General features: G+C 45.7%; 1 protein-coding gene across 2 annotated transcripts in view; it reads left to right on the top strand.

Annotated features, from left to right (window-relative positions):
• Nucleotides 1–367: 367 nt before the first annotated feature.
• The window catches only part of MKLN1 (muskelin 1), a 173,185-nt gene continuing 162,835 nt past the window's right edge, over nucleotides 368–10,717 (top strand). For both annotated transcript variants that reach the window (XM_075925725.1, XM_075925720.1), the window contains exon 1: nucleotides 368–503. In XM_075925725.1, coding sequence (XP_075781840.1) covers nucleotides 391–503 — 113 coding nt within the window. In that variant the 5' untranslated portion in view covers nucleotides 368–390. The remainder of the gene's footprint in view (nucleotides 504–10,717) is intronic.

The following is a 10,717-nucleotide window of genomic DNA, read 5'->3' as shown; positions in this document are numbered from 1 at the left end:
GGGGTCTCTGTCTGCAGAGTCTGCCCCCTTGCTGCAGGGGGTCTGTCTGTCTGCAGAGTCTGCCCCCTTTCTGCAGGGGGTCTGTCTGTCTGCAGAGTCTGCCCCCTTGCTGCAGGGGGTCTCTGTCTGCAGAGTCTGCCCCCTTGCTGCAGGGGGTCTGTCTGTCTGCAGAGTCTGCCCCCTTGCTGCAGGGGGTCTCTGACTGCAGAGTCTGCCCCCTTGCTGCGATGAGCCCGACTGTGCCTGCGATCGGACGGTAGGTCGGTCGGTCTGTCTGTCTGTCACGTCTGCCGGGCAGGGACGGACCCGCCAGCCCGCTCCCCTCAGGCTCGGGAGGGCGGCGGCCCCTTTAAGAGCGGCCGCCCCTCCCCCTTCCCCGCTGCTGACAAGATGGCGGCGGCGGCGGCGGCGGCGGGGCCCGCGGGTCCGGCCGGGCCCGAGAGCCGGGTGCTGGGCTACACCCTGCACCGCTGGAGCAGCTTCTCCTCCACCTACCTGCCCGAGTGAGTGACCGCGCCGGGGCCGAGCGCGGCGTCCGCCCCCCGCCTCAGCGCTCCAGGCCGCGGGGGCCCAACCGCCGGGAGGGTCCCGTGACCGCGCCGCGCGCAGCGCCCCCCTCAGCCCCGCCCCTCGCCGCGGGCCTGGGGGGGGGGGCGCTGCCCTCGCGCCGGAGCTGGGGGCAAACCCGCCCCCCCCCCCCTCGGGACGGGACCGCGTCCTCGCGCGCCCGGCCCGTGTCCTGCCCTTGCAGCGCGCCGGGCCCGGCCGCCCGCTCTTCCCGCCCGGGCTCAGGGCGGCGGCGGACGCGGTGTCACTGGGCTGTAGGGGTCGGTCTGCGCCTCACCCGCGCCCCAGTGGCGAGCAAATCTGGCCAGTTCCCCGGGGGGGGGGGTGACAGTTTTTTAAAAAAAAAGCCTAAACTTTGTGAGCCGCATACTCCGTAGTCTGGCCTGGGTTTATTCTTCCTGTGGCCTCCTGGTGCCAGAAAGATGCCGATCCTATCCTGGAACAAAATGCAGGACTATGTAGCACTTTAAAGACTAACAAGATGCTTTATTAGGTGATGAGCTTTCGTGGGCCAGACCCACTTCCTCACATCAATATGGGGAAGAAATTTGGCACAACCATATGCACCAAAAGCCACAGTCCAAAAAATGGTGATAGAAATGTCGCCGTGTTAGTCTGGGGTAGCTGAAGCAAAATAGAGAACTATGGAGCACTTTCAAGACTAACAAGATGGTTTATTAGATGATGAGCTTTCGTGGGCCTATTTTCCTCCACTATTTGATCTGAGGATGTGGGTCTGGCCCACGAAAGCTCATCATCTAATAAACCATCTTGTTAGTCTTTAAAGTGCTCCATAGTCCTGTATTTTAATCCAAAAAATGAACACCTATGAAAAGGACAAATCAAATTTCAGAACCGAAGGGGGATGAGGGGGGAGGTAAATGTTAGTGAGCTAGTGATATTAGAGGTGATAATTGCGGAAGCTATCTTTGTGATGGGTAAGATAATTAATGTCTTTGTTTAGACCGAGGCGTAAAGTGTCGAATTTAAGCATGAATGATAGTTCAGAGGATTCTCTGTCAAGTCTGGTGTTAAAAGGTCTTTGAAGCAGGATGCAGGTTCTATCACTATAGTATCATGAGATTTTGTGCGCCATACCCGCTTCCTCAGATAACCTCCTAGTGGGTTTGGGCCATGACCACTCATGATACTAAATAGACTCGTTTTGGTTAGTCTCTAAGGTGCCACAGGACTACTGGTTGTTTTTGAAGTTGCAGACTAATGGGCGGCCCGGCCCCTCTGACACCTTGGAGCAGTTTAGTTTTGAATTATTGTAGTGTTCAGGTTTTTTTTTTTTTTTAAAGGCCGGAGTGACCATTATAAAGTGTTTGTGTAAGCAGTGGCTAACCACCTGCATGATAGTCTAACTCAGTTAAAAGTTAGTGGCCTGAGTCAGGCAGGTGGTTGGTCACTGCTTACACACAAATGCACTTTAGAGAGAATCAAGTCTTGACTCAGGCTTCTAGTGATGGAGTTGTCATCCTTTCTATTTTCACCGGCAATTGCTTTTACTCATTTTTTTTATGAAGTGTTTTACTTCCAGTTCTCTCTCTTTCAATACAGGCAGTCCCCGAGTTACGCAGTTCCGACTTACGTCGAATCCGCAGTTACGAACGGGGCCCGTCTCCCTGGCCTCCAGCAGACCAGGGAGAGGAAGCAAAGCGGCGGAGCATGCGGGCAGCGGACAGCCCAGACGCGTCTTGGCTGTCCGCTGCATGCATGTTCCACGGCTTTGCTCCCCGTCCCCCTGGTCTACAGACCAGGGAGACGGGGAGCAGAGCAGAGCCGCGGAGCCGGAGGGCAGCAGGACAGCCACGGCGCGTCTGGGCTGTCCCACTGCCCCCGTGCTCCGTGGCTTTGCTCCGGACGCCTGTGGTACAGCAGCTGGGGCGCTGCCGGTTGGTCCCGTAGCGCCGCTCTGGGCGCTACTGGACCAACCCGGCAACACCCCAGCTGCTCTGCCCCAGGTGTCCCCAAGTCGCTGACCAGTAGCTGACTGCCCCGGGCTTCCTGGAATCAGCCGCTGATCAGTTTCAGCAGTAGCTGACTTGGGGATGCCTGGGGTTCTTAAGTTGAATCTGTATGTAAGTCAGAACTGGCGTCCAGATTCAGCCGCTGTTGAAACTGATCAGTTTCAGCAGCGGCTGAATCTGGACGCCAGTTCCGACTTACATACAGATTCAACTTAAGAACAAACCTACAGTCCCTATCTTGTACGTAACCCGGGGACTGCCTGTATATCACTTCTGTTTCCAGCTATTGCATCTGGTTCTGCCTTTGCTGTTCTGGATTCCTTTAGTGTCACAGATCTCTTCTCTGTGTATATATAGTATACTCGTAGGCTGTGAGTGACCAAGTCATCTCCTCATCTTCCCTTTGATAAGCCATATAGACTAAACTCTTTGTAAGGCTTGCTTTCCAAATCTTGAACCATTCTTGCAGGTGTTCTGCTTTTTTAAAAAATTGAGAAGCATCATGATAGGTACTATGTCCAGTTGTAGTATTCCGGTATTGGTCTCCATTGTGCAGTTTTCAAAGGTATGAACTCCCTGATCAGTAGTTCAGTTTATAATGCCCAGCATCCTGTTAACCCTCTTTGAAACAGCATCTCACCAGCTGTTCATGTTTAGATGCTATTTACAAAGCTGATCTAAGTCTTTTACAGAGTCTCTGCTCTTCAGGATGCAGTTTCCTCACCTGTAAATACGATGTGTGACCTTACATTTAACTGATTAATTCATGTTTTAGTGTGCCCAGACTACTTGCGATCTCAATTACTCTGTATTGGTGGTAGGTCCTTACAGTTATGCTTCTAGTTTTTTTGGTGTATAAAATCATTGCTGCTAAAGTTGGCTGTTTTATTCCAGATCATTGATAACTTTTCAATAGTGGGACTGATAATGAGCGTAGTGGTAATTAGGGATGTGAAAGATTAACCAGTAAGCACCACCCTGAAGGAGTGAAGCTTACCAATTCTGATTAAATGGTAACCAGTGGGTCCTGCCACAGGTAGAGGGCTGCTCCAACTCCGCAGGAGGCATGCTACGGACGGCTCCAGACGAGAGCATCCCTTGTCTGTGGTGAGCCTAGGTGAGAGCATCCCCTGCCTTCCAGCGCAAGAGAAATGTTAAGGGAAGCAGCCTGAGAAGGAGGATTGAAATTTTGAAATAATCCTCTGGGAGTGGAAATGATGCAGTTACAGTGTGTATACTGTGATACAGTTTAAACTTGATTTGTTTTAAAAGTAGACAGTACTAGGCCGAGTCATGGTCCAAAAATGTTAAGGCCCACAGTTAAAACATAGTCCAGTCCTGCTTACATTGTAAGTCTGAATTATAAAAGGTCATGCTAGGTGACTGTGTACTGCTGCATCATGGATAGAATTAATGTAGATGGCTGTTTTCCCTAAAATGAATATTAGCCCTGTCATTGGAAGTAGAACCATGTTTACTAGGAGTAGTTACAGCAGCAGCCATGTTAGTCTGATCTTGGTAAAACAAAAAAAGCAGTCATGTAGCACTTAATAAACTATTTTGTTAGTCTTTAAGGGGATGAGCTTTAGTGGGGCAGACCCACTTCTTCAGATCATATGAAGAAGTGAGTCTGCCCCACTAAAGCTCATCACCTAATAAACTATTTTGTTAGTCTTTAAAGTGCTACATGACTGCTTTTTTTTTGTTTTACTGTGTTTTTACTATGGTTGTGTTGGTGCTACTACTAAAGTACTAGTATGGACGGGTTTTTTTCTGTCTCGTGGACTCTAACAAAACCATGATTTTAACACATGATTTTAAATGTAAAACAAAATTATGGAATGCAAAATCCATGTCCCTCCTGGCCAGCTAGAACCATACCAGAACAGCTTTTTAAATGCTAGTGGGGATCTCAATCCATTATGAATTTAAACTGGTAAGTGGGTAAAAATATAGAAGACTTAGCACTTGAAATTTAATTTTTAAACAGTTAACATGATTCTAGGTATTCTCAACAAATGTTACACAAATACTTACAAAGGATGTAAAAGAATAGTCACCCAGTCAGGTTTATTGGATACAGGAGCTGGATTAAAAATCAGTTCCCGCGCCGCTGCCCCCCCCCCCCCAGCACCGTTGCTGCGGCTCTTCCTTTTAAATATTGTAAGAGTTGGGCAGCTCTTCCTGCTCACTACCTCTGTACCACTCGCCCAGTGGTTGGAAAGCACCTCTTAATACACACAGAAAGCAGAGGAGCAGCTGTTGGGAACCCAGTGCAAGTGGGAGCTGTGTTGCGCTCTGCCTTTTAAATGTAGTAAGAGCCACTCAGCTCTTACTACATATAAAAGGCAGAGCCACAGCAGGGTTAGCTCCCAGGGTCGGTACAAGCTGGGACTGCTTAGTCACGGCTCACGCCATCCCCAGGAGGTAACCGGCTGCAGCTCTGCAGTTGAAATATAGTAGGATCTGGGCTGCTGCACGCCTGGGTCCTACTACTTTTAAACTGCAGAGCCGCAGCAGGGGTAGCAAGTGCTCTCTTCTCTCCCCCCCCCCCCCCCCCAATTGAGTAGTTGATGGAAGTTCCTGCGACTACTTGATTAGCTGATTAATTGCAATTTAACATCCCTAATACTTGTAAGTAACATTCCGATAATTCTCTGGTTGCTTTCTGTTTTTATGGGGATGAGTCCAAAAAGGCAATCCGTTAACTTGGCTGGCAGTGACAACGGGGAGAGTTGCATGGACATCAGCAAGGATGTCAAGAATCCAGGTGTTATGTCATAGACTGTTAGTTCTTGGGAAAGGTCTGAGCTGTTACTAGGAAAATTGAGTCTAGAACAAATTCATACTTGTCAAATCCTACAAAATGGTCCAGTAGTAAGGTCAATCCTCCTGTCCTTCCTTAGGTGTGGCAGAGATTAGTAATATAGACTGAATTATACTTAAACTGGATCAGGCTATTCCAAAAGTTTTAAGGAGCACCCAATCATCCACGTTCATGGTCCTCACTTGCCTCCCTGTTTCTCTCATCTATAAGAATTGCTAAGGTAGGATGAAAAAGAATAGACAGACTGAAATACCAGCAAGTTGCAAATGGCACTGAGGACCAGAAACTCATTTTGCATGAACAACCATGTGATTGTAATAACTTTGGTCACTATAAATCTGAGCTGGAATTCTTAAATTCTTTGTGTACACCAACCTTCATATGTATTAAATATGTAGGAGGAAAGAAGGGCATAGGCATTGGTACCTTTTAATATGGCTGTCTTTCTAGCACATAGCAGCCTGAAACCCCTCCTCCCCCCAATGGTATGTAGTTAAGTCATCATTCTGTAGTACTGGAGTAGCTTGATATCTGCAAGATAGGAAGAAAGACTGGACTTTCCTTCAGTTTTTTGCTCTGACTCACTGTGGACCGATATTGTCAAAGAGCTGATAGCACCTCCCCCCCCCCCCATCGGTTAAGCCTATCTCATGTTGCTGACACATTTGTTATGACTTTCCCCACCCCTAAAAGTCCCATATTTTCCCGTAAAGAATTCCTTCCCTGAGTTTTAAGTAGAGCAGAAAAGGGGTACCTTGTTTCACTTTGTAAGTATATTCTTCAGACACAAAGACATACATTGTCCAGAATTGTTTCAGTCCTGGGGAATTTTGTACCACTGCACATCTGCAGAATTCATGTCCCCTGAAGATTTATTTGACACAGAAAATACATTGTCAGAATTGTTGCAGTTACATCTGTTTGCGCACAAGAGCAGGGGTAGATGGCTTATCCACTCTGGCAGCCAGCTGCTGAAAAGGAAAGGGTGAATCTGCATTCCATGCAGTGCCCTGTGCGTGGGGCCAATTGAGGGGGCATAAGATATGGAGAGGCCAGAGTAGGGCGCAAGGAGCTGCTGGGGATTGCATAGATAGTGGCTCAGAAGGTCTAGTGGGAGAGACAGACAGGAGCAGGAGGGGGGTTGAATGGGTACAGGGAGGTGCAGGATCACCAGGGGGCAGAGGATGGCTGAGTCGGGGTGCAGAGGTACATGGGGGTGAGAGGAGGCTGCTGAATGGGAGGGGGCTCCCCAGCTCCTAAAACAGTCCTGCAGATTCATTCTCAGGCTCCTTCCCAATAATTACTTCCCTTTCCCTTAGCACCTCTGTTATCTTTTCTCTGACTCCCCTGAAGACTTTGCACTGCTTCTAAGGGGTGCAGGAAATGTGTTTCTGTATTGTTGTTTAAATGAATTATTACTCAGTCATGCATTAATATGCCTAGTAAGGAATCTATTTGTCAAGAAACATTTTCTGAATCTTTTTTTATTTTATTTTTACAGACATACTTGCTGACAGGTATTTTGACATAAATTTTCCAGATAATTGAAACTGATGTGTTTATATTGTTTTGACAGGTAAAATAAGCAGGATTTGTGAAAACAGTATTTCTCCAGGAATAAACTAGGAATATTAAAATGTGTTTAATTTTGTATATGTGGTGTCCTCTTTCTTTGCCCTTAGCTCCTATGGGAGCATAGGCCATCAACAAATTCTTTCCAATCCTCTCTGTCTTGTGCCACCTTTTCTAATTTTCTCCAGGTTTTGCCCATTTTCCTCACATTGACATCCAGGTCTCTTCTCCAACTATTCTTTGGCCTTCCTCTTCCCTTTTTGACCTGTGAGTTCCAGGATAGGGATGGTGTTGTAGTGCTAGTTGGTGGCTTCCTCAGTGTATGGCCAATCCATTGTCATCTTCTCAATATGTCTTGCTCTACTGGTCATTGCCCTGCTCTTTTCCATAAACTGTTTGTAACCTCTCTGGAGATAATTAAGAACAGGTTAGATAGACATCTGTCAGGGATAGTGTAGATGGAGCTTGGTCCTGCCTTGAGGGCAGGGGGCTGGACTCGATGACCTCTCAAGGTCCCTTCCAGTTCTATGATTCTATGATTGTCAGACCACTTCAGGCCACTGATCTTATGCAGACATTTATTAATATAAGTTTGCAATCTTTTGATGTTTGTCCCTATAGTTCGCCATGATTCTGAGCCATATAGAAGTACTGATTTTTACATTTGAGCTGAAGATTCTTATTTTGGCCTGTAGCTTGATCTCTCTTGAATTGCATATGTTCCTCAAAATAATAAAAATGTCTTGCCTTCTGTATTCTGGTCTTAATATCTTCGTCAGTACCTCCCACTTTATTTATAATACTACCTAAATAGGTGAAGATATCAACTTCCTCTCAGGACAGTTGGGCGGCTGCTGTTTGCTGCATTCACTTTCATGATCTTAGTCTTCACCTCATGGATCTTCAGTCCCATCTGCTGTGAAATCTTGTCCAGCTTCACTGTTTTATTTTGCATTAGAAGTTGATTTTGTGACAGAAGAGCTAGGTCATCTGCTGGTGTTCCAAGGTCTTCTAGCTGTTTAAACAGAGTCCGCTGGATTCCATTCCTCTCATTAGCTGCTGTTTCTCTTTCTTTTGGCTGTTTGAATCATGAGAGAAAGGGGGACAGCAGACAACCTTGCCAAACACCAGACTTTATTCTGAAGGGTTCTGTAAGTTGACCGTCATGCAAGACCCTACAGCTCATATCTTCATAGGTCTTTTTAATGAGATTTACGTGCTTCTGAGGGATCCCATACTGCTGTAATAACTTTCACAACGTTTCCCTATCCAAGCTGTTGAACGCTTTTTTATAGTCCACAATGTTAATATACAAAGAAACATTCTATTCTAAAAATTGTTCAATAATTAAGCGCAATGTGGCTATCTGATCTATACAAGATCTATTTTGACAAAAGCCTGTTTGTTCATCTCTTAGCTTGGCATCTATAGTTTTGAGTCTTTCTAGAATTATCCTATTTAATACTTTGCCTGGCACTGACACAAGCATGATTCCTCTCTAATTCATACATTCTTGTAGGTCACCTTTACTAAATATCCTTCCCTCCAGTTTCTTGGTAATTCTTCCTTTTCCCAAATGTTACCAATAAAGCTGTGGAGTATTTCTGTTAATTTATCTATGTCCATCTTTATAGCTTCTGCCGGTATTCCATCAGGACTTGCAGCTTTCTTACTTCTTAGAAGTCAAATTGCTTCCTTTATCTCTTCTTTATTGGCTTGCTACAATTGACCAAGAGATCTTCTTCAGCTGGCTGGATTGCTGGGGGATCTTCTGAAACTGGTCTGTTTAGAAGTTTGCTAAAATGTTCTGCCCATCTTTCCATCTGGTTTTCTACTTTTGTATCACTTTTCTTATCTGCTCTAATGCTCTTCTTAACCCCTTTGTTTGCATTTGTATAGTTCCCTTGGGCTATAATTTTGGCAGCTCTTGTTTTACTATTTATATAAGAATACTTTCTTTTCTCCCCCCTCTTTGATCCTTCTAAGTGTTTCCACTGATACTCTCTCTGCTGACGTTCCTTTTTGCCTAAGACTTCTTCACATGTACTGGTCCAGGCATCTTTTATTTTTTGCTACTGGCTGTCAGTGCTTAAATTTTTATCTAGATGTTCCAGTGCTTGATATGTATTGCTAAGCACGATACAGAACATTTCTTTCTTTACCTGGTCTCTTAAAAATCCTACATTATAACATGATTTGTAGTTTTGTATTGTCCTGTTCTTTTCATAATTTTAGTTTCAATTTGGCCATCAGTAGATGATTTGAGGCCACATCAGCTCCTCTGTATACTTTAACATTCTGTAAGGATCATTTAAATTGTCGATTAATGCAGAAGTGGTCAATCTGATTGTTTGATGATCGGGGGATATCCATGTTGCTTTATAGATGTTCTTATGTGGAAAAACACTTCCTCCTTTGATAAGTTAACTGCACAAAAGTTAGCAAACATTTCCCCTGTTTTCATTCATAACTTCCCTATTGTCTCTTCATATCTTGTGTTGTCATCTCCTACTTTGGCATTAAAATCGCCCATGACTACGATGGCATCTCTTGGTTTTGTCTGGTCAAGCACATGCTGTAGTCTGTTATAAAATTGTTCTTTTATTGATTCCTCTATCATTTGTTGGTGCATAACACTGAACAACGTGCATATTAATTTTCCTGTTTGTGGTCCTGAATGTTGCAAGGATACTTCTTGGCCCTGCAGGTTCCCATGCTATAAGAGCTTTATGTGCCTATGGTGACAAGAGTGCAACCCCCTCCATATGTGGTATATTTTCCTCTTCATTGCCTGAGTAGAGCACTATTTCCTCTGAAACTTGTACCCTTACCTGACTGTGTACCCATCTTGTCTCACTAATTCCCATGATGTTTAGGGTGTACTGCTGGCTGCAAGCCCCCTCCCCTGTCCTTCCCTTCCCTTCTCCAGAGCCAAACACATCTCCTCCTTGCTATAACCCAGTCCCCTTTCTCCCCCAACCTTATGTCCTGGTCCCAGCTGCTAACAAGTGCAGGCTGGAGCTGTGAGCGCACGTGTGCTTGAAACGCAACCTCCACCTTTTCCATCATTTTCAATGGGAAAATTGACCCCGCATAACACGTTTTCACTTAGGACGATCATTTTCTGAAACGTATCTACCGTGTTAAATGAGGAATTACTATAGTGGTGGTTGTTTAGATGTTCTTTCGGAAGTATCTAGCCTGCCTCTGGCAACCCAACCCTCTTCTCCCTCCCCCCCATCCACATAACCTAAACCCTCTGCCCCCATATCCCCTCCTAGATTCTGCACCCCAATCCTCCTGCCCCAGGTCACAGCCCCCTCCTGACCTAGGTCACAGCCCAAACTCTTCTACCCATGTCCCTAAACACAAGTCACAACTGTCTCCTTCACCCAAATTCCCTCTCCTGCACCCCAGTCCCTTAGTGCAAGCTCCCTTCTGCACTTAGCCTCTATCCCAGACTCCATCTTCCTCCATTAATATGGAGGAGTGCTGTTCTTGACCACTTTCCAAATTCTTGGAGTAACTCCCCAACAAAGTATTGCCCACCCCTGACTTATGGTCTCTTCTCTTGCATATGTAATACCTGAACATGTTTTTTCTCTTACTTATGGTACAGATATTGCATCTAAGCCAGTCAGACAGCATGTATGTTGCTTCATTTTATCTTTTAGAATGTTAATTTAAAAAACTTGAACTTGTCTCTCTCTAAATTGGCTTGATTTATTGTCCTTCAAGGTAAATATTGAACTTGGCTTTTTTCTCAATCACCAATCAG

Source organism: Pelodiscus sinensis, chromosome 1 (genome assembly GCF_049634645.1).
Source record: "Pelodiscus sinensis isolate JC-2024 chromosome 1, ASM4963464v1, whole genome shotgun sequence".
NCBI lineage: Eukaryota > Metazoa > Chordata > Testudines > Trionychidae > Pelodiscus > Pelodiscus sinensis.
The sequence above is the reverse complement of the archived record's forward strand: the minus strand, read 5'-3'. Positions and strand labels throughout refer to the sequence as shown.